This window comes from Notamacropus eugenii, chromosome 5 (genome assembly GCF_028372415.1).
Source record: "Notamacropus eugenii isolate mMacEug1 chromosome 5, mMacEug1.pri_v2, whole genome shotgun sequence".
In the NCBI taxonomy this organism is placed as follows: domain Eukaryota; kingdom Metazoa; phylum Chordata; class Mammalia; order Diprotodontia; family Macropodidae; genus Notamacropus; species Notamacropus eugenii.
The window spans coordinates 44689479-44713957 of NC_092876.1; the positions used below are offsets into that span (position 1 = coordinate 44689479).

Genomic DNA, 24479 nt, shown 5'->3' on the forward strand with positions numbered 1-24479 from the left:
GACCCCTGGAGCAGCTTCAAGGCCCCAAGCAGAGACCTCCCGGCTTGAAGCTCCATCATATCACTGCTGCTTTCATTGGCCCTGGCCCTGCCTATGGCCTGCTGGGAGCCAAAGCCCGCCCCGTAAGAGATTGGGAGGGGAGGGGCCAATTTATGTAAAAGGTAAGAACTGTCTAGATAGACAGACAGATGGCTATACACATATATATAAACAAAATGACTTAAAATAACAACAGTGTAAGTGGAAAGAATAAAATGAACTGGCACTGATCACTGGATGGTTTTGGCTACAAAGGTTGATAAATGGGACTGGGCCTCCCTCCCTCTGGTCTTTGCAAAGGTAGGGGTCTATGATTGTGGACCACCAAGCACACTGCCAGACATGGTTGACACCTCAGTTCATTTAGCTGAATGGGGTTTTGTTTCCCTCTTGAAGGGCGGAGGGACGTATGGGTTCATGAAGGTGATATAAAAAGATAATAATTTCTACAAATCTCCTAGTAAAATGGAAAAAAGCCAGTCCTGTCATCCTCACAAAATGGTAGCCACCCCTTCCTCATCTGATATAGTTTCCACAGTTCGTCTGTGCTCTTTTTGCAAGAGCAACAAAGCTCAGAAGGGCCCACAGCTGCACCCCCTGCAGGCATCAGACTATTCTTCAGCCTGAAGAGAGGCCTGGAGTGAGAGTCCTGGGCACCATGAGCCAATATCAGAGCGTCCGGACCTCAGAGAACCAGGAATCTGCTGTTAGCGCTACAACAGCGCCCCTCGCCCCTCGCCCCTCCCCCCCTTGCTGGTCAGAGGCACAATGCATCCTCTATTATCTTCTCCCCGGCAATCAAAGACATGAGGTTATTTCCTGGCAGACATCAGATAATCCTAAATGTGATAAGGGTGAGGGTGGAGGAAAGGGTGGAGCAAGAAGAGAAGGCAACATAGCAGTCCCCCCTTTACTGTCTTATAAACCTGACAATTCCCCACTTCAGCCTTCTCCAGATTGAGAATGAGCCAGAACAAGCATTTATTAAGTACCTACTGTGTGCCCAGCACTGTGCTAAAGTGTTTACAAATATACCCTCATTTGATCCTCACTTTCTGAGGAGGCCAACAGAGGCAAAGTGACTCGATCAGGGTCACCAACTAGGGATAGCCTGAAGCCAAATCTGAACTCAGATCTTCCTGACTCCAAGGCCAGTGCTCTGTTCACCGTGCCATCAGCTGCTTCAATACCAAAGGATGGGCCTGAAAATAAGAAGAAAATGAAACAGCTGCCACCAAGAGCACAAGGCTCTTCTTCCCATGATTCCAGGTTTGTAAGAGACCGTGGCCCTGTCTATGAGCCATGAGGGCTGCTGCTTCTTTCCCAAACAAAACTCAGCAGAACAAGCTGCCCATCTGTAATGGCCTCCTGTGCCAGGCAGTAACAGGCAGAACCGCTTCCCACTGTAAGCCAACCACTTCCAGGACTTACAACACCTCCATACATACACACACACACATATAACACATAGATACAGACACACACACTCCCCAAACCCTCATTAAATCTTCCCAGATTGAGGGAATGAGGTAAGAATACTCATCTTACTAACCACACAACCGAGGAGAAGTTAATCATTCCTGTGCTTGGAACAGAAACAAAGTGAAAGAACAAAATCTGCCCTTCCTACAACAATCCTATCATGTTCTCATTCCAGAGGTTCTTGGGGCAGCAAAAGGAGATAGTGTCCATGTGATAGATGGAAGAAGCTGAGTGAACATTCGAAAAGATGCTCTTCCAGGTTTAGAAACAAACCGTAAATGCCTACCACCAGCCGAAAGGCCAACACACAGGTGTGCCTACTCTCCGGCTAGCGGTGGGGGTGACAGTGGAGGGCAAATGAGGGAAAAGAGGAGAGGGTTTCCCTCTCCTGGTTGGGGGAGCCATGGTTCAATTCTCTACAAACATTTATTAAATGCTTACTATAGACAGGATACCATGCTAGGTGCTGAAGATAAAAAGACACCACCAAAAGAGTCCTAGCAGTACTTTTCACAAGCACTGGGTCAATTTTACTCCACAGGCAGATAGATTGTGTAAGACACAGATGGGTTTTCATTTTTATCTCTTAGGCAGAAACAGCGGGCTGTTTACAAAGAGGAAGCAGTAAAGAGTGGAATCCAAGAAAACTAAGTCTAGGGGAAAGATATTTGAGAAACTATTCAATTAGTGAAGACAAGGTAGGCCTCCTCAGCTCTTAGCCCCATCCCACAAAGAGAGGCATCCTGGACCAGAAGCAAGAATTGGAAGCTGTGAGGCCTGCCCTTGACCCATGTGACAGAATTTAGAGTGTTTTCTTCCAGAAAGGGACCTGCCCACTAATAGGCATCAGAGGCAGAACCTGACTCACTGACTCTCGAGCTACTAGGCTCAGCTACCACTCACAATGATAAGGCAACATGATTAAAAATATAAATTAAAAAAAACCTTAACTTCATAATGGCCTGGGAACAGGGCCTAGCCCAGAACATAAGTCATGACAGTTTCACTTCAAAGGCCTGGGACTCAAAGGAGACCCAAGACGAGTTAATCCACTGGGAAAACGTTAATTCAATCCCAAATGAAAATGGAGGGCAAAAGCTAGAGGAGTTCATCCTGACAAAGTGAAATATACCCAAACCATCTAGACCTCTGAGCAGAGTAGAGAATCAGCCTAGGAAAGCCCTGCCTCAACCTCGTGATTTTGTTTAAAAAAAATAAAAAAAATAACCTCTCCAGGCCATGAATTGTCCTGAACTAAAAGTACTTGACAGTCACATTTCTCATGTAAATACAGGCTAAAGCTAAGAGGAGTCCTGGAATTCTGTGACTTACCTTATTCTTGAAGTATAGAGAATAAGGGGCCTAAGAGAACCCCTCTGGCTTACCGAGGTCAAAAAGCCAAGGGCTAGGCCTGACAGTTTCTTCATTGGATCAATTCAGTGAAGCAAGTTGTCCAAGGAAACAATTCAGTCCCTTCAGAGTAGGTTAGCCAAGAGCTAATCACCATTCACCTCCTGTGACCTGCTTCCCCAAAATAGCAGCCAATGCAGCTGCCAATCGGCTCCTCTCCAAGGCCCAGCTCAGCTAAGAGCCTACCCACAATTCCAGCTGTCCCTGATTTTACTCTGGATCCCTCCTTTCCTCCCTCCCCCAACACCACTGCTTCCTCCTAGAAAATGAATCACCAATTCACAGCCAACAGGTGTCTATATGCTCCCCTTCAGGTGGGAACAGGAAACTGCCTAGCAGACTCAGTTGGAACCTTGTTGAAAATCAGTAAGTGCAGCCTAAACCAAAGCAAATAAAGACACTCTTACATCCCACGTTGGCCTTGGCACCTCAGGAAAGATCAGTATTTGAAGAGCTCCTCAATTGCTAACTTGGTGATAAGGGACAGCCACAGGCTTGCTTCAAGGTTCACAAAGCACTTGGCATATATTCTCTCTTCTGTGCCTAGCCCATTTGTTGGAGGTAGCCTTATTTTGCAGGCAGAGATTTGAACCCAGGACTCTCCCAATTCAATGGACCATGTCACGGGCCTAATGGACAGACCTTAAGAAGGCATCTACAAAACAATGTTCAGTATAAAACAGTGTTCAGTACAAAAAAACCCAGAAGTAAAACCATCCCTCGGTCTTATTCTCACAAATGAACAGAAGAAATACTGCAATGTCGAAGCATCAAGGTCAAGGGCCAGACCAGGCCTAGCAGCCCAATGAAGAAACCCACCCGAGGATGGCCTGAAGGCTGAGGGAGCCTCTCTCACTGGAGCAGCACACATCTAGGGGAAGGGCCAGGGATGAGCAAAGGCCATTGCTAAGAGGAGGCTCTGCAGAGATCACCCCTCAGGTCCATGTCTCACAAACACGAAGCTCTTAACAATCAGGGAGAAAGTCTAAGTCAGAAAACATTCATGACTCCATGAAAACCATAACTACTGGACGAGTTATTTGGGTAGTGGCAAGGGAACAGTCTGGAAGGTCTTGGTTATATATAAAATGCAGAGCATACATTCTGCACTTGCTAGCTGTGTTAACTTTGGACGAATCTGTTAACCTTTGAACCTCAGTTCCCTCATCTGCAACAAGGAGATAATACTTGCCCTTCCATATTCTTATTGGGTTTTTTTTTATCTAAAACTGTGAATTCATCAATATAGGGAATTCTGAGGGTGAAAACTCCCTCCATCATATAGGTGGGCACCTGTAACTTAAGAGACTTAAGAGACATACCTGGGATACTACTAATAGCTAACATTTACATAATGCCTGCTATGTGTAAGCACCTTACAATTCTTATTTCATCTGATTGTCACAACAACCCAGGAGGGTAGATGCCATTACTGTCCCCACTTTACAGTTGAGAAAACTGAGGCAAACAGAGGTTAAATGATTTGCCCAAGCTCACAGGGCTAATAAATATCTGAAGTCACATTGGAACTCAGGTCTTTCTGCTCCAGGACTAGCACTTAACCACTGAGCCACCTAGCTGCCCCACCAGGCAGACAAGTGATTTGTCCATAGTTATAAAGTTGGTACAAACAAGTTAGAGACAGAATTTGAACCCACATCTCCTAGACTATCAGGCTGGCCCACTATCCAGTGATGTTCCACTGTTCCAGGCTGTCTCTCCTATGAACAATGTAGGTGTTGGACACAACAAAGTCTGGTTTCCCTCTCCCTTTCTTTGATTTCTCTCAAACTGTAATATTTAATTTATACCAGAACTATGAGAACTCCTCATAAGAATGCACAACTCCCTATGCAGGCCCATGCCTTCTTTGGAACTGATGGTCTTAGAGACCACGGAGAGTCTAAACGTTGCTCAGGGTCTCACACCCAGAGTGTGTCAAAGCGAGACTTGAACTCTGGTATTCCTGGCAGAGGTTGTCTGCCTATCCACTACACCCAGCCTGTCTTGGACAAAGTTATTAAAAGAATCAAGTAAGATTTTAGATGGTACCGTGCTAAATAGAGATGTTATCGTTATTAGGACTGTTAAAATTTTTACACATTAACAATACAGTTCAAAATATGTCAAAGGTCAATTGCTTAGTAAAACTTAAAATGTACCAGAGTCTAGTTCAGAGGTGGTGACCTGCAACCTTGAGGCCACATGTGGCCCTCTAGGTCCTCAAGTGTGGCCCTTTGACTGAATTCCTAGACCCCTGGTCTAGTTCCTCAGGAAGCAACAAAGCAGCCTTTGTGCTGTCCAGCTCTTTCAAGCCAATCTGCCCACGCTAAATTGTTGCCTTTTAAAACGTCTATCTGAGCTGAATTATCTAAAGTTGCATTTTGTGACAGCTCTTTAAAAAATTTATCAATGTATGTACACAGTAACATCCACACTGCGCAATAACTAACTTTGATAGACTTAGCTCTACTCAGCAATACGAGGATCTAAGACAACTCGAGAAGACTCATGCTGTCCACATCCAGAGAAAGAACTTGGGAGTCTGAATGCAGATCAAAGCATACTATTTGCTCTCTTTTTCTGTTGTTTTTTTATTTTGTTTCTTCTTTTTCATGGTTTCTCCCATTGGTTCTAATTCTTCTTTACAACATGACTAATGTGAAAATATGCTTAATATGAGGGTATGAGTAGAGCCTATATCATATTGCATGCCATCTTAGGAAGGGGGAACAGAAGGGAGGGGGAGAACATTTAAAATCATAATTTAAAATTCACAATCTTATGGAAGTGAATGCTAAAAACTAAAATTAATTAATTAATTATTTAAAAAGGAAAAAAGTTTATCAAGATAATTCATATTCTTTATAAATTCTTTGTCCTTAGTCAGCTTCTCTTTCAGTATGAGGAAACAGATACCACTGAAAGAGTTATTACAAAAATGTATCAAGTCTACTGGAGTTTCCTTGGGTAACCTACAGTACATCAAAGCTAAGACGGCTACTCAATATACGGAGGACAAGAAGGAAAGCTAGATCAGGGAGGGGGTGGAGACTGGGGAGGGGTGGGGAGAACTGCATCTAATATCCCTGGATATGAGTCTGAGGGCCAAGACACATAGGGAACTGATCATTAAAGCTTAAAAGCCATTTCCCACTGGACAAGTGGTCAAAGGAAATGAACCAATATTCTTAAAAGAAGAATTACAAACTCTTATTGACCATCGGAAAGACTACTCCAAAATCCAAAGATCAGAGATCTAGTACGGAAAGGGACCTCAATGGCCACGGAGGCCAAACCAGTCATTCTACAAATGAGAAACTGAGACCCAGGGAGGGGAATGATCTGCCCCAGGTAGTAAGTGCCAGAAGTGGGATCTGAACCTGAGCCTTCTACCTGCAGCGTCAGGGCCCTCTCCACTATATGAGGCTATCTTGAACCTTGAACCCAGCTAACTGGCAAAGAGGACAAGTAGAAGGAACAGAAAATGCTGAAGGCTACTAATGGACTGTTGGTGGAACTACTCCAGAAAGGTCAAGAATAAGGTCAAGAAAAAGTGACTAACCAGAAATCCCACAGCAAGAGAGAGTATAAGGAGATTCCCACGTACACCAAAATATTCAAAGTAGCCCTTTTTGTGAGGTGCCTATGGACTAGGGAATAGCTAAGCAGTTATGGTACATCATAAGAAATGGTGAATGTGAAGAATTCAGAGAAGCATGAACTGATACAAAGCGTAGTTTGCGGAATCAGGAAACAACACTACAACACAATAATGCTTTTGGTGCTAGCCACAAGAGCTGACCAGAACCTGTTCTAAAGTGTGAATGCACTCTCCAAGGTCTCTATCAAAGCAGGACTCCCAGCCTCTTTCACACAGTGTAGCAGCATCAAAAGCACTTGGGGCAATTCCCCAGACGGAAATGGACACAGCAACAAAAACCTGAATGCTATGAAATTATGAGGCACAGTGGACAGAGTGTCGTCCCCTTGCTGGAGTCAAGTCAAATCTAGCCTCAGATACTTACAAGCTATATGACCCTAGACCAGCCACTTGATCCATCTGCCTCAGTTTCCTCATTTGTAAAATGTGGATGATAATAGTCCCTACTCCCCAGGGTTGTGGTGAGGATGGAATGGGATAATAATTGCAAATAATTGTGAAGTGCCTGGCACACAGTAGGCACTATATGAATGTTACCATGATGATGATGATGCTGACTACATCTGGCCCCAATGAGAGATATGAGAATGTATCCCTCCTCCCCTTTTCTTTGCAAAGGCAGGTAAAAGGAAAGGAACCTTTGGTCAGGCATGGAAAACTGTCAATACTATCAGACTGGTTTGATGTGTTGGTTAGTTCGCTAAACCACTTTTTTCCTCCCTCTGTTTTATTCTTTGTTATAAGGAATGGCTCTCTGAGTGGGAAAGGGGAGGGAATGTTTTAGAAAATAAAAACACAGGGCCTGGACTCGTGATTTCAGCAACGAGAAATGAAGGTGATGTAAGCACCTGGCACTTGTTATTTTGTTCAGTTATGTCCAACTGTTCATGACCCTGTGGGTCACACCACGCCAATAATGGTCCATGAGGTTTTCTTGGCAAAGACAATGGAGGGGGTTGCCATTTCCTCCTCCAGTGGATTAAGGCAGAAGTTAAATGACTTGACCAATGTCACACAGCTAGTAAGTGATTGAAGTCACCTTTGAATGAAGGTCTTCCTGACTCTAGACCCATCACTCTATCCACTGAGCCATCTAGTTGCCCTGTCATGCAGGCTTATTGACTGACTGAGAGACAAAAGATATTTTATTGGCAAAAACTTTTAAAGAAAAAACATTTTAAGTCCTTGAACTTCACCTCAGTGAGATTGCTTTTTACTCAGCAACTCTGATGCCAGTGTGTAAACTCTTATCTCTGCCAAACCACTGTCAGATGAGATGACTCTCTACTAAGTTCAATTTTATTTATTTAAGACTACTGTGTACAGAGTGCCATTCAAGGCTACTTCCTTTGCAGAAGGCTCCAGTGTACACAATCAAGTTACACTTCATTCTGTCTACTTCAATAAAAACCAAACAAACAACTTGGTGAGTAGGAAGAGAACGTTTTATTGAACTATAATGCTAAATGTAGTTTCTAAGCAAAACTAGAAATTAAAATTACTCCTCCCCAGGTATCCCTCAATATTTCCATTCAAAGTGAGTTCTTTCTTTTTTCCCTGACTTTGGAAAGAAATGGGATCAGGGGTGGGGAAGAAGGGAAAGTGCATTCTCATTTCTCTTCTTTGGGGCCAAATCTCTTCATCATCATCATCATAGCTAACATTTATATAGTGCCTACTGTGCATCAGGCACCGATTTGTGCCTTTTACAAGTGGGGTCCCAAGAAATCATAAATTATTCTACCAAGATAAAGCTGAAAAAACATATCTAGACCACCATCAAAATCCTAGGATTCATTCCTAGGGCCCAGAACTGAAAAAAGTCTAAGAATTCACAATTGCATAATCATGTCCAGGAAATCAGAATCCAAGATCATTTCTAAAGGCACTTCAGGAAGCAAATCAAATGCCAAAGTTGACTACATTTTTAAGAAGAGAGGCATTAGGGAAGGAGTGGGGCTTGTTTAAGCAAGCATCTTTGGAAGTTGGCTTATTGATAGCATCCAGCCCTTCCCATAAATGATGACACAATATCCCCACCTCCGTCTCAAAGTTCCTTCCACTCCAAAGTCATTCCTCTTTAAGTTTCCAATTGCACCTCCTCTTCAAGTCTTCAAAGATTCAGTGATCCTAAGAAAGGAAAATCTTTCTCCTGATTTATCCCAGCAACAGACTGTCCATCTGTCCAGCAGCCTGCCTGTCTCCTAGGCATCTAAGCCATTGGAAGGGAAGGACCTATTTCTGCTCCTTTGAAAGCTTCATAAACATCACCTGATGGGTTGCAAAGGCACCCCCTGAAAGCAGTAGTTTCACTCTTGTTGAAAAAAAAAAAGATCTTCATTATTTTCAATTAAAGACTTAAAAAGGTCTTCACTATTTTCAACTAAAGACTTTAGAAGCTACCAAGGAAACAGGACTGTGAAGTAGATTTGGGGCAGTTACAGAGCCTAACAAAAGGTTCCAAGTTCTGTCGACCAGAGCTGGTTCAGGCTACATACCAAAATTAATTAGAGACCGGGATGGTTCCAGACCATAGGGTAGCATGGAGTGCTCCACTCCACCATAAAGGAGAGGAAGTAAATGCCAATTGAACTAGGTCTCTGCCACTCCAGGCCAAAGTCTTTCACACTACTTCCTAGTGATTTACATGGGCAAGGAGAAACAGGACCACACCAAGAGGAGGTGTATTTCTCAAAGACAACAGAAACAGATGCAAATCAGTGGAGACAAAGGATCTGGGGGAAAACAACTGGTCTGCAATGCCCAGAGACATCATTTTAGGGAGTGTCACAAAGCACAGGCTCCCAATAAAGAGGATCAGATGAGACAATCAGCACAATACCTGGCACATAGCAAGCAGGATAGAAGTGTGCTAGGACAATGATGTTCTTTGGCTTTTTGATCTGTAAACAACTCTAGCTGCAGTGGTCGAGGAAATGTCCTCAATGGACCCTACCACCAAGTGGGGGGAGAGTGAAGCCAAAGTCAACAATAACGGGGCTTGGCCACTTCCTGCCTCTGTGACCTTGGGCATCAGTGTGGTCCAGCTCAAAGGCACTTCAGAGGCTGTCAAAACCAAGCATCCCTTGTACCCATGAGGAAACTGAGGTTCAAGAAAGTCACTGACTCGTCGAGGGTCAAACAGAGAGCAAGAATCAGCATCAAAGGCAAAGTATCATTTTACTTTCCTGGGTCTCAGTGTGCTCAGATATAAAATGAGGGAATTGGACTGGATTATTTCTAAGGTCTCTTCCAACTAAAACCTTCCTAATTTACATATGGAGGTCAGGAAAAGATCACAGAGATGATTAGAAAGCAGCAAGTCCAGGGCTCTAAGTGTAAGAGGAAAAAAGGTAACAGATCTTCCTTCCCTCCTGCCAGCTGACAATGCACCTCCCAGGCCCTGGCTGCACCAATTTAAAGGGGGTTGGGGGGAACCAGACTAATGAACAGGATCCCAAATCTAAGTTCTACCAGGCTGAAGCCGTTAGAAGGTGGGAACTGGGGAGGATGGCAGATCATAGGTAGAGATGGGATACAAGAAAGGGAGATCCTCAAGTGGGAACTGTCCATTGATGGTACAGAGGACAAAGGGACAAAGAGCAGAGAGCATTTCGGGGAGATCTGTGCAAGGTAAATAGATTTAACACAAGGTGAAGGTAAAAAAAATAAATAAAGCTCACTCAGGTGCCATTTGCATAAGGGAAGGGATGTGGGCCAAAGAATGGAAGCTGCTTGTTTTGTTTGGTTGTTTTTAATGTTTTACTTTGGGGTTGGGGTGGGGAGGAGGAGGGGGTGTGAGGGGTGAGAGTGTGGAGATCAGTCCCAGAGGGGGCTGGTCTTTTGATTGGTCTTACTCAGAGTGGAAATATATGAGGATGAAGGGTGGGCCCAGGCAGAGGGTTAGGGGTAGAGTCCCAGAGGAAAAGCTACTTGGGGGCAAATAAAAGAAAGAGGAGGGACCCCAGAGAGAAGGTACTAGGGTAGGGGGAGATGGGTATCACTGAGCATGGGGGGAGGGGTAGAAGTATCAGAACAGGGCCTAGGGTAGGTATTTGGGGGAGGAGGGAAGAAAGGAGGGGAAATAAAGGAGGTGGGCCTCAACAGTAAGGAGGTGGGAGGTTTATGAGGAATGAGATGAGAGGGTGAGAATAGAGCCGGCATAGGCTGCACCAGGTGGGGGGGGGGGGGGCGGGGGAGAGGAAGGAATTTTGGCGAGATTAGAGGTTAATAACGGAAAGTGTGAAAAGATGGGGCTCAGCTTGGGAGGCAGACTGGGAATAGGGGGAGAGGGCAAAGGAGGAGGGGATGGGGGTAGGGTCGAGAGGAGTGAGGGCACTTTGGGGTTGTCAGGGAGGGGTCTTTGGGAGGTTAGCCTCCCTGGGGGAGGACCGACAGCTGACGGGGTGGAGAGGAATAGGGCTGGGGGTGGCCGGGGTGAGAATCAGAGAGGTGCGGAGGTGTGGGGGGCTGATGAGGGGATGGGCAACATCCTGGGCTGCTGGGGGAGGGGTGCGGGAGGGGGAGGATGGGCGAAGGAGGCTCAGCCGGGGGAGGGGCGGTGTTTGGGGGGTGCCGGTATCTGGAGGTGAGAGCCCCAGAGCTCAAGCCAGGGCCCTGGGGGGTTCGAGCCGAGGGGGGAGGGGTGGAGAGGATGCTCGAACGAGGCTCGGCGGGTGGGGTACAAGCAGCGGAGAGGGGGGATGGAGGGGCCTCCTGGGGGATGGAGGCGGCGGGGGGTGCGATGGGACCTGGCTCGGCCCGCTCGGCCAGGCCCGGCCCAGCCAGGCCCAGCCCAGCCCGGCCCGGGGCGGTGACTCAGGCGGAGCCGAGCATCCTGCTCCCCGCCGGGCCTCGGCAGGTGCCCGCTCCGCCTCGGGCCCCGCCGTTACCTGCTGATCTGGATGGCGGACGGAGACGCAGTTTCTTCGCCCGACATGGTGTCGCCGCTTCCGACGCGCTGCTGGGACTCGCCGGCTTCCGAGTGGCCCAGGGAGGAATGAATGAGGCCGGGCGGCGCCATGGAAGGGGAGGGAAGAAGGAGGGAGAAAGGCGGACGGGGCGGGGCGACTGCTGGGAGACACCAATGAGACGCTGCCGCCGAGGCCAAGCCCCGCCCCCGGCTCCAGGCCGCTCCTCCCTCCGCCGAGCCCGGCCTACCCCTGGCTTCTCCGCCCTGCACTGAGCAGGCACCGCCCTCCGGGGGCGGAGGAAGAGGCGGGGCCGGCGCTGGGGCGGCCGGCGGGTGTCCTCGCTGCCCTTGCTCCTGCCTGCGGCTCCCACCGCCTGCCTGAGGGGAGGGCGACCAGGCCGCGCGCGAGCCCCTGGGGGCGGTTGGGCGCAAACCACCGCTTCTGGAGCGTTCCGAGACCGTTGGCGCCGGTTTCACGTGCCTCCCCCGCGGAGCGCGAGCCCACGCAGGCCCCCCGCGGAGCTGGCCGGAGCGGGGCTTGGCGGCCTGGGCGGCCTCCGGGCCTGCGGCCTTGGTCAGCCCCTCCATAATGAGCGTAAACATTCGTCAGGCCCTTCCGCGGCCCACGTAGGCCTCGGAAGCTGCCCAGCTGGGTGACCTCGGGCGAGTCACCTGACCCTTGTCCAGAAAACCCCGAACCGGGTCACGGATGACGCATCACCACCAGCCCCTTACTCAGCACCAGGCAGTGTAGACGAAGAAAAGCTAAAGACTGGAGCCCGCCCTCAAGGAGTTTATAGAGCGCTGCCCGCAGAGATAGAGGGGGCAAACACGGGGAGCCCCCCCAACCACTGGGGACCCCCAAGACTGGAGAAAGGCCTAACACCTGGACTGGCCAATCAGAGACATGTTGGGCTTCTGGGAGCTCAGCCTTGCATGGGACCCCAAATCCGCCTTCCTGGGTCAGTCTCTCAGGCCAGGTGAAGGACCTTCTGCCCAGGACCAAGACACCCACCTAAATGATGGGACTTTCCTGACATCGTCTCATGTTCACGACAGGACAAATACGGGCATCTAGGGCTGTCTTGGACATTCTCTCTTATCCTACTTATAGCCGATCCTGTTGAGAAATGCCTTTCTTGTATGATGGTTGATACATAAGGAGACTATAACATTGGCTGGCATGGGCATCTAGAGCAAGGAAGAGAAGCAGAGGGGTGAGAGGGAATCACCCCGAACATGGAACATCCCCCTTGTCTGTCTGTCTTTAAGGTTCATAGTGAGTTCCCATGCCCATCTTGAAAGAAATAAACATGCACATGCAGCCCAGTTCTGTTTCCCTTTCTTAGAAAGGAACCCAGTAATGGTTGACAAACAGGACATAAAGAAGTACCAACAGAAGTACCATATCATCTAGCCCAAGCAAAGACCTTAGATTCTTGTTTATTTTACCTCAACCCAATTTTTTTTAAAGAGATTGTTTATATAAGATCCAGGACATTGCAGTAAATATTTGCATCTGGAACTTTGTGTTTTCTTCACCTAGTTTCCAAGCCTTAGCAAGGAAAATGTCATCCCAGTAGGAAAATCTATAGGATGGCACCGATGGGAATCTACTTTGCTTAATTGAGGTGGTTTTCGTTGAAGCTATGGTTAGAAGGTAGGGATCTTTCTCCTTTTAGGAGGTCCTGGACTGTCCCTGGCAATCTGTAGAAGCTTACAGGTCGCCTCTCAGAAACATGCTCTTAAATAAATGAAATATTGAGGACGCCAAAAGAAACTCCAGTTCTATCGAAATTCACTTATCTAAATACAAAAACTAAATTCACAGACCCCAGCTTAAGAACTCTTGTTAAGGGAGTATAAGAACAGGGAAACAAGACCTGGGATTTCATGGACATAGAGAAGTGATTGCATTAATTTTTATTTCAAGAAGTAAAGCACTTTTATTTAAGAAGCTTGCTGACGTAAGGGGAAACAAAATGCAGAAAAAAGGAGACATTTGGCAGAAGGAGATACTGGGAGGAGGCCATGATGCTGGAAACACTCTCAAAGTCGATCTTTTCCACAATGTTCTCCGGCTTGATAATTTCTTCTTGGCTGCAAATGAAGACCTGTCCTACCTCAGTGGAGTTTCAGACACATTTGCTCATCTATATTTTCAGTTGGTTGCCTGACAGATCTCCCAGTATCTCGGCTGGCAGCCAGTAGTCAATATGTTGATATGTGATGCCCACCACATGGCACATAAATCTTGAGACAGAGTCTTCAAAGCCTGTGATGCCATTAAGGAGAAGGAGATCCATGTTCTTTTCTAGAACATTCCACAAAGCTTGGAAATGACAGGTCTCCAGCAAGTCTCCCAAGTACAGGATCTTCCTGATGGGCCACTCTTTTTAATGAGTCTAATCAATCATGCACTTGCATGTGGTGAGGGCCTTCAGCAGAATCTGGGCTGTCACTGTGGTCTGGAAGAAGGCCAGGTTGAACTGGTAGAGCTTGAGCATAGCCAAGTTAGCTTCTAGGTTATAGGTCTCCTTGACCTGGGTATCCACATAGCACTTGAAGTGACCAGGTTCTCAGGTTTATACCTGTCAATGCCCTTGAACACATCTGCTCAAACAACACCGTTTCTTCCTCCTTTTCAAAAGCAGATGCAGGGTCCAGAGTCACCGGAATTAGAAAGGATTACAATAATTTTTAAAGGGAATTGGGAAGGCTTATAACTACATAAATACAATTTTCAAGCCCTGTTCTCTCCCCTCAAAAAATGCCATATTTCAGAAGAGTTAGAATTATGGACTCATGCATAGATTTAGAACTAGAGGAGCTTTTGTGGTTATTGTTCACCTGTGCCCAACTCTTTGTGACCCTATTTGAAGTTTTCTTGACAGAGATACTGGAGTGGTTTCAGATGAGGGAACTGAGGCTGATGGGGTTAAGTGACTTTCCCAGGGGCACACAGCTAGTGTCTGAGGACCAATTTTAACCTAGTTCCAGACTTGGCACTTTATTCATTGCTTCTCCTAGCTACTACAGAAGGAATTTTAGTTTGGATTTTAAAATTCATCTAATTTAATCCCCACATTTTAGAGATAAGGAAACTAAAGCTGACAAGTGGTATACCCACAACTAATACAGGTATCATCACAGGATATCATCATCCATCAGCCATCAATTAGAGCTGAAATGGGACTCAGAGATCAGGAAGTCCAACTCACTGATCTTATGGAAGAGGTCACTGAGGTTCAGACAAGTTACCTGACTCACTCATTGCCTTATAGCCAGTAGGTAGCAAAGTAGGGATTTGAAACCTTTCAGTTCTCCTAATCAGGAATGCTTTTCTTTAAAAAAAATTTTCAATTTTATTTTAGTTCCTGTTCCAAATCCTATCCCTCTCCCAATACCATTGAGAAGGCAGGAAAAAGAGAATCCACTACAAATTCAGTGGTTAAATCATGTCCAGTTCTTTGTGACCTCGTGGACCATAGGATGTCAATGCTGTCCATGGGATTTTCTTGGCAAAGATACTGGAGTGGTTTGCCATCTTCAGTGGATGAAGGCAAACAGAAATTAAGTGACTTGACCATAGTCACACAACTATTAAGTGTCTGAGTTCAGATTTGTCTCCAAGCCCAGCACTCTGTTCTGTCAGCCATCTAGCTGCCTCCGCAAATGTGTATAGTCATAGAAAACAAATTTCCACATTAATGTGAGAGAGAGACAAAGACAGAGAGAGAGAGAGAGACAGAGAGAGAAAGACAGAGAGTGAGAGAGACAGGGAGAGAGAGAGAGAAAGAGAGAGAGAGAGAGAGAGAGAGAGAGAGAGAGAGAGAGAGAGAGAGAGAGAGAGAGAGAATGCTTCACTATGGACTCCAAATCCATCAGTTATCTTTTAAAGTTGATTATCTTTACAATATTGGTGTTACTGTGTAAATTGTTCTCATGGTTCTAATCGCTTCACTTTACATCAGTTCATGTAAGTCTTCCCAAGTTTTTCTGAAACCATCCCTGTCATTATTTCTCACAGTTCAGTTGTATTACATCTCATTCATATAACTTTTTCAGCCGTTCCCCAATTGATGGGCATTCCCTTGGTTTCCAATTCTTTGCCACCACAAAAAAAAAAAACTGTCAGATATTTTTGTACATGTAAGTCCTTTTCTTCTTTGTTTGATCTCTTGGGAGTATAGACCAGGTATTGATACCTCTGTCTAAAGGTATATTAAGATTAATACTTTGAGGAGCATATTTCCAAATTGCCTTCCAGAATGGTTAGATTGTTTCACAGCTCCACCAACAGCACCTTTATGTGCTTTTTTTTCCAAAGCTTCTCCAGGATTTGTCCTTTGACTTTTTAACATCTTAGCCAATCTCATAGGTATGAGACAGTATCTCAGTTGTGTTAATTTGTATTTCTCTTCTTCTTAGTGATTTAGACCCTTTTTCATGTGACTATTAGTAGCTTGGACTTCTTCCTCTGAAAACTACCTGCTCATATGTTTGACCATTTATCAACTGAGGAATGGCCCTTATTCTTATAAATTCTCTATGTATCTGAGAACTTAGACTTTTTTCAGAAAAAAACTTACTGCAAAGATTTTCTTCCCAGCTTCTCACTTTTCCTCTAATTTTAGCCACATTGGTTATGTTTCTGCAAAAACTTTCCAATTTTATTTAATAAAAAATATCCATTTAACCTTCTGTGAACCTCTCTAAATTTTCATTGATCATAAAACCTCCCCATATCCATCTATCTGAGACTTAACTTCCTTGCTCCTCTAATTTGCTTATATTTCCCTTTATGTGTAAATTATATACCCATTTGGAGCTTTTCCTGGCAAATTGTGTGAAATGTTGGTCTATATCTAGTTTCTGCTAGACTATTTTCTAGTTTTCTCAACAGTTTTTGTGTTGAAAAATGAGTTCTTGCAGATTGGGATCTTTGGATTTTATCAAATACTAGGTTGTTTGGGCTTTATTTCTCCTCAAATCACCTCATTTCTCTAAGTCTGTCTGGATGTTGTATTTCTCCAGTAAAAAGGAAATTCCTTGAAGGAAGGGGTTGTTTTCTTTTTGGCTTTGTATGCCAGTGCCTAATACAGTGTAGGTAGTCAATAAATGTTTTAAATTGAATTTAAAAATAATTACATACATATATGTGTATATATACGTATATATGTATATGTGAGGCATTTCATTCAACCTTTAGAAAGTTTGCCTATGTAGAGATCTGAATATGGATTCCCAGATCTCTTGCAATAACTCTCAACAGGCTAAAAGTCCCTCATTTTGTGGATTAAGAAACAAAGGGAAGCAATTAAAAGCAACATATCCATTAATGAAAAAACTAGGGGTATAGTAATGAAATGCAGTCATTTGTTTGTTTACCATAAACTGCAGAGGAAATTTGCATGCTGGCTCCATAATCACGTCTCATTAAGGCCAAAGACAGCCTCAGTTTAGACCGGGAAGACAAACTAGAGATCCTCTAATCCTCGGGGTTCTAAGCTTGTTTATGTTCTGGATGCCTTGACTGGCCTGGAGGAAGCCCATGTTTTTAAACTCATCAAACTCTTGAGTGTTTTTTCCGCATTCATTACATTATTCATCATTTATATACTTTATCCATTAATTTTCTGTTTGCCTCAGGAAACATAGCATCATTTTGTTGTTGTTGTTTTGAATAATAGTTTGTTTTTTCCAATTACATGTAAAAATTTAGACATTCATTTTTAAAAATTTTGAAAACTCACATAATTTAATATGTAAGATTATCAAGGAAACCAAAGGTTAGGGAAAATAAATATGTAATTTTTTTCCCATCCAGGTTCACAGAACCTTTGATTTCTAAGAGATCCATGAACCCCAGGTAAAGAATCCCTCGTATAATTTGACCTCTTCATTTTACTGCTGAGTAAACTAAGGCCCAGAAAAGTAATATAGGTCATGAAGGTATAGTTCAAAGGAGAACCCGACCAGGTGAGAACCTAGTCCTTCTGAGCTTGAATGGCATGCTCAGCTTGATACAATTCCCACATAGACTTCACAGTATGCACAGATTATGAATGTTTCCAATGTGCTTACCTCTTTTAAAACTTTGAATAATATTTTTTCAATTATACATAAAAATTATTTTTAACATTCATTCTTTAAAATTTTGAACTCCAAAGCCTCTCCCTCTCTACCATCCCTGAGATAGCAAGCAATTTGATATAGGTTATACTTGTGCAATCATCAAAGCATTTTTCCATATTAGCTGGACCTTTTTTGATTGGCTGCTGAGCCAGAATTGAGTATGCATGCTAAGAACTGCCATGGGGTGACTAGGTCTCTATCCTAACTGACTGCTTCAGAGTAAGGAGTTAGTAACAGCTGTAAACCTCTCTGTGGGAAGAGAATGAAGGTCACCTACCTACTTTTCGCACACAGGGTGACATGGAACCATGAGCAACATGGCCCTGTTTTGCTTTGTCTGTCTTGTATCTATTCTTTGCTCTCTTGGGTGAAGTAGTTCTAGAGATGGAATAGACTAAGCAGAGACCTTATGAACTTCAAAAGGTTGGGAGAGGACTAGTTAATCAATTGCAGTAAGCCAAGTGGATCCAGTTATGGAATATGCTCTGAATTTCAAGTAGGAATTTCATCAGACTGGGCTCTCCTTTGTCAAGTCCCATCACAAAGCAACATAAAATCATAGAATATCACAGCTAGAAAGGACTTTAGAGATCATTTAATTCAAGTTTCTTATTTCTCTTATGAGGAAGCTGGAGCTTAAAGAAATTAGGTGGTTTACTGAAGTTCATGAAAATAGGATGTTGTTGAGCAATAACTCAAATATTTATCAGAACTTGGGTTTGGATTTCAGGGTTTCCTATCACTGGAGATCTTCAAATGGAAACTGACCACTTGTTGGGTCATTTCTGGAAGAGTTTTCTGTTCAGATTAAGTTAGATGGCCTCTGAATTCCTTTCTGACTTTGAGTAGTTTATATCTACCAAACTATAACTTACATGATCATCTGTAATACCTGAACACAAAGTTAACCACACCAAAATCTCTGAGGTTCTCCATATTTGCAAAATTCTTCCACTAAAGCTTTTCTGGGCTCAGGAGAAGAAACTGAGCCTGGTGAGCTTGCACAGCCCTCCTTCACTCAAATCAAAGTCAATTGCAAATCATGTCATCATCTTGATGTCAATGGTCCTCTTTGAGAACAAAGGACAAACACAATCTGTGAGTAGCAGCTCCTGTCCTCTCCTCTCCTCTATTCTCTTCTTCTCCTCTCTTCTTCTCTCCTCTGGTGTTCTGCCCAGGGGAAGGTAAACTCCATAGTCAAAACCTTGCCCAAGCAACAAACTCCTTAAAAGTTAGCGTAACTCCTGTCCCAATATCCATTGTCATGAGATCCTCTCCTCACTGGTAGAGATGAAGGCTGTGCCCTGTGTGACAAAGAGGAGTGGGGCAAGAATTTTTTTAAAAGAGTAAAGATGTTATGAATGAAATGAAAGTGTTAAAGAAAAGAAATTGGAGAATAAATCAGAACTATGGAAGAAAGAATTGGAAAAGGACTCAACAATCTGGCAAAGTGGGTGTGAAGAGAATACTCAGAAGTCAAGTCACTGGCTGGGAAAATGTCCAGAAAAGGGAAAAAAATAAGACTATAGAAGGTTACTTTCTTGGTGAACAGGTATTTCCTCCCTTTCTTTCTGATGAGGAAGAACAATGCTTACCATCAGGGAAAGACACAGAAGTCAAGACTTCTGTATCCCACACATCCAAAATAAATATACAGTGGGCTCAGGCCATGGAAGAGCTCAAAAAGGATTTTGAAAATCAGGTTAGAGAGGTGGAGGAAAAACTGGGAAGAGAAATGAGAGAGATGCAAGAAAAGCATGAAAAGCAGGTCCACACCCTGCTAAAGGAGACTCAAAAAAATGCTGAAGAAAATAACACCTTGAAAAATAGGCTAACTCAACTGGCAAAAGAGGCTCAAAAAGCCAATGGGGAGAAGAATGCTTTAAAAAGCAGAATTAGCCAAATGGAAAAGGAAGTTCAAAAGCTCACTGAAGAAAATAGTTCTTTCAAAATTAGAATGGAACAGATGGAGGCCAATGACTTTATGAGAAACCAAGAAATCACAAAACAAAACCACAAGAATGAAAAAATGGAAGATAATGTGAAATATCTCATTGGGAAAACAACTGACCTGGAAAATAGATCCAGGAGAGACAATTTAAAAATTATGGGCCTACCTGAAAGCCATGATCAAAATAAGAGCCTAGACATCTTCTTGCATGAAATTATCAAGGAAAACTGCCCTGAGATTTTAGAACCAGAGGGCAAAACAAGTATTCAAGGAATCCACACATCACTGCCTGAAAGAGATCCAAAAAGAGAAACTCCTGGGAACATTGTGGCCAAATTCCAGAATTCCCAGGTCAAGGAGAAAATATTGCAAGCAGCTAGAAAGAAACAATTCAAGTATTGTGGAAATACAATCAGGATAACACAAGTTCTAGCAGCTTCTACATTAAGGGATTGAAGGGCATGGAATAGGATATTCCAGAAGTCAAAGGAACTAGGACTAAAACCAAGAATCACCTACCCAGCAAAACTGAGTATAAGACTTCAGGGGAAAAAATGGTCTTTCAAGGAAATAGAGGACTTTCAAGCATTCTTGATGAAAGGACCAGAGCTGAAAAGAAAATTTGACTTTCAAACACAAGAATGAAGAGAAGCATGAAAAGGTAAACAGGAAAGAGAGGTCATAAGGGACTTACTAAAGTTGAACTGTTTACATTCCTACATGGAAAGACAATATTTGTAACTCTTGAAACTTTTCAATATCTGGGTACTGGATGGGATTACACACACACACACACACACACACACACACACACACGCACACGCACATGCACAAGCGCACACAGAGACAGAGTGCACAGAATGAATTGAAGAGGATGGGATCATATCTTAAAAAAATGAAATCAAGCAGTGAGAGAAATATATTGGGAGGAGAAAGGGAGAAATGGAATGGGGCAAATTATCTCTCATAAAAGAGGCAAGCAAAAGACTTTTTAGTGGAGGGAAAAAGAGGGGAGGTGAGAAAAAAAACATGAAGTTTACTCTCATCACATTCCACTAAAGGAAGGAATAAAATGCACACTCATTTTGGTATGAAAACCTATCTTACAATACAGGAAAGTGGGGGATAAGGGGATAAGCAGGGTAGGGGGGATGATGGAAGGGAGGGCATGGGGAGGAGGGAGCAATTTGAGGTCAACACTCATGGGGAGGAACAGGGATCAAAAGAGAGAATAGAAGTAATGGGGGATAGGATAGGATGGAGGGAAACATAGTCAGTCTTATACAACACGACTATTATGGAAGTCATTTGCAAAACTACACAGATATGGCTTATATTGAATTGCTTGCCTTCCAAAGGGAAGGGATGGGGAGAGAGGGAGGAAGAGAAGTTGGAACAACTGTCGAGTACTGTTCTTGCTACGAGGAAACAAGAAATACAGGTAAAGGGGTATAGAAAGTTATTTGGCCCTACAGGACAAAAGAGAAGATGGAGACAAGGGCAGAGAAGGATGATAGAAGAGAGGGCAGATTGGTGATAGGGGCAATTAGAATGCTTGGTGTTTTGGGGTGAGGGGAGGGGACAAAAGGGGAGAAAATTTGGAACCCAAAATTTTGTGAAAATGAATGTTAAAAGTTAAATAAGAAAGAAAGACCCCAAGTGTGCATCCTTGTATGGCTGCAAAACATTTCTAGCCTCTTCTCCCCTAATCCTTCTCCAAGAAAGACTTTCATTCTTTCCAGGAGGGAAAGCAGGAGGATGAGGCCAGAGGCCATTCTGCTCTCCTCAGAGATTAGGGTAATGGGGTAGGATTAGGTCTACTGCTCTCTTAAATATTGTTAGACTAGGGGATGGGATCGGATCCACTCTAACTTCTGATTGCTTTGTCATTTCTAGGGACAAAGAGCACACATATCCAGTGCTTGACCCTTTTCCCACTAAATGCCAGTTTTACAATGAACACACATAACAAATAGCAAAGAAACCCATTTATCCAAATCATAGCAAAATGGAAATTATAGAAAGTATACATAGGAGAATATATACCAGATGATACAGAGTGAAGGAGTAATCCCATTGGGAGAGAGATAACAGCTCACCCAAGAGAGTTCTAGATCTCACCTAAGGGGAAACTCCCTATTGTCTCCAGTGAAGCAAACTGGGAGCAGGGGCATTATGGAGACTGCGAGCTCCTCTCATATCTTCCCAGAGTCTTTTTCTTCAGCAACCTGAAGTGGAATTGGCTCCTTTCATCTTCCCTCTAGAAGCTAGAAAAGCCAGAAGCAGCGAAAATGACTCAAAGTTCAAAGCAGACTTGAAGCTTGAGGAATTCTCGAGAGAAACCCTGCCCCTTTGAACAGTCCTAAAGGGGACTGAAACTTGGATAGTCCCAAAAGAACCTGGTGAATGCTGGAACTCTCTTGCCTCTCTCACCAATTCTGCTTTTTTTTCCTTTGGGTTTAGTGGCTACATTTCTTGCTCAAAGATCAAGCCTGAAACCCAATTCACTCTGGAGCTCATAGACTAGACAAACAAGACCCCACCCACCTAGTGAATGTAATAACTAAATAGTAATTGTTTCTCTTTTACCCAGAAACTCTGAGGGTCTTCCCCTCCCAGTTTCATTTTTTTTTAAAGGGGCCTCTTATGCCAGATTGTTGAGTCCTTTTCCAATTCTTTCTTCCTTAGTTCTGATTTCTTCTCCAATTTCTTTTCTTTAACACTTTCATTTCATTCATAACATTTTTACTCTTTTAAAAAAATTCTTGCATCATCTCCTGCAGGAATGCCAGTTGATTCTGTACCCAAGCTGTGTTTTTCCTTGAGGCTTTGCTTGTAGATGTTTTAGAGTCATTCTCTTCTGCATCTATGTCTTGCTACCTGTTTATGGTAGAGTTCTTTTTTGTTTGCTCATTTATCCAACCTGCTTTCTGACTTCAGACTTCATGTTAGGTCTGGGCCCTGCTTACTACTGAGGGAAAGGAATAGGCTAGTCCTATTACTACTTTGGGGGTGGGGTATAGAATGCTGTTATTCTACAATCTTGGGGCAGCTTAGACTGGGAACTTGAAGCTTTTAGTGCTCCAAAAGTGGTCTGATCCAGGGCAAAGTCTGATTAATGCCCCCCTGGTCTGAGCTCTGCAAGTTCTAAATGTAGACTTGGGTCTAAGCAATAGTAGAATGATGCTTGTTCAGTTACTATCAGCCAGCTGAAAGGCTCTGCTGGTTTAGTGAAAGAACTCGAGCTTCCTTTTAGTCTGGAATTCCTGCCCTTCTTATTCCTCTGCATGCTTCAGACTGGTCTAGAAGCTAAAACTGAGACCCTGCTCTGCTGGGGTGGGTGTGGGGAATAGTTCTGAGCCACACTGCTGAACTTGTTTCCTCTCTCAGTACACAGCCCAAAGCCTATGACTGTGCCTTATCTCAGAATATCTATCTCAATCTTCCCTGGGTCTGTGACCTAAAACTGGCACCTGGGTGCCAGTGGGTGGCAAAGCTGTGATGAGACATATATTCTCATAAACTGCACAAGGTTGTGGTGCCATGGTGTGGGTTTTAGACCTCATCTTGCTCTGGTTCATGGCTGACCTTAGCACACTAAAGTGCTCCAAGTACATTCCTTGGCAGATCTTATCTCTAGTGTCTCAGAGACTTTGTGACCTGGACTGAAAAAATTACTCTCAGTAACTTCTTGGATTTTCCCATCAGAATTCAGCCTGGTGTGTTTTCTAGATCTGCTTAGAGGCTTTCTTTATAATTTTTATAATCTTTATAATCCTTATAATTTTCAATTGTTTTTTACCAACTTCTTATCAAATCTAATCAAATTGTCATTATTTTTACCTTATAATCTGAGTGATAAAGAATTCATGCTAAGAGTATAAATATCAGATCAGCCATCTTCTTGTCATTAACTCATACTCCGATTATCAGTATCTTCTTCAGATCTCCTCTAGGTTACTCCCCCAACTCTAAGTCACATTGGAAGGTTGGGTCCACAGAGAGTTTTCACCTACCTCAAATTCTAGGGGTGATCCTGTCTGTGCATGATTCCTCCTAATATTGTAACTTGTGAGCCCCCCTACTGTGCGTCCCAGTAACAATCATCTGGTAGACTCAGTTAGCCTTCATAATAGACATTTAGTCAAATGGCATAGAAAAAGCAATGGTTACAAAGCAATATTCCCCAGAATCTGAGGTGTACTCTCCCACAAATACATATAGAGTATATGGGGTGAGGGGGAGTGTGCACAAACGTAAAATACAATAGCAGTGAGACACATGTAAAGGACACACATGGCCAAGGCAATTGACAACTCAGGAACTTCAGGGCTTCTTTGTCCTTTCTTCAAAAAGTCCTCCTAGAGTTCACTGTAAGGTGTGATATCAATGACTGATGTAGGTTCCCCCACTTGTAGTCTGAAATGGCTCCCCACAGAGCAGGTGGTGTTTCTCTTGGAGGAGCAGCTGAGTTGGGCTGATTCCTCATAGGGTTCTTTAATGATTGAAACAATCTTCAGGATTCTCTGGGTATGCTGCCTGATTTACAACTAGGTCTCCACTACATCTAATTTCAGACTCAGCTAGTCACTCCTGTGCTCTTTTAGCCAAAGTGCTAGTATTTTTCTTTAGCTCCTGTCTGATAAGGCAGAGATTCTTAGCCAGTGTTGGCAGAGGTTTCTCTACATATGCTTTCTTAGGGACTCAGGGGGCAACTGGGTGGTATAGCAGATAGAGTACCAGGTCTGGAGTCAGGAAGACTCATCTTCCTGAGTTCAAATGTGACCTCAGACACTGGGCAGGTCACTTAATTCTATTTGTTTCAGTTGCCTCATCTGTAAAATGAACTGGAGAAAGAAATGGTAAACTACTTTTGTATCTTA

The 24479-nt window shown here is 43.8% G+C and overlaps 1 protein-coding gene and 1 pseudogene across 3 annotated transcripts in view; both read right to left on the reverse strand.

The window, feature by feature from the left end:
• Positions 1-12168, reverse strand: part of ACOT7 (acyl-CoA thioesterase 7) — a 169592-nt gene extending 157424 nt beyond the window's left edge. The window contains exon 1 of one of the 3 annotated variants that reach the window (XM_072608715.1): positions 11488-12168. In XM_072608715.1, the coding sequence (XP_072464816.1) occupies positions 11488-12110 (623 nt within the window). In that variant the 5' untranslated portion in view covers positions 12111-12168. Of the gene's footprint in view, positions 1-2853; positions 3328-11487 lie in introns of those variants that run through there. The other 2 variants (XM_072608714.1, XM_072608716.1) reach the window with 2 other exon arrangements.
• Positions 12169-13453: 1285 nt separating this feature from the next.
• On the reverse strand, positions 13454-14781 carry LOC140507464 (eukaryotic translation initiation factor 3 subunit K pseudogene; annotated as a pseudogene).
• Between the last annotated feature and the right edge of the window lie 9698 nt (positions 14782-24479).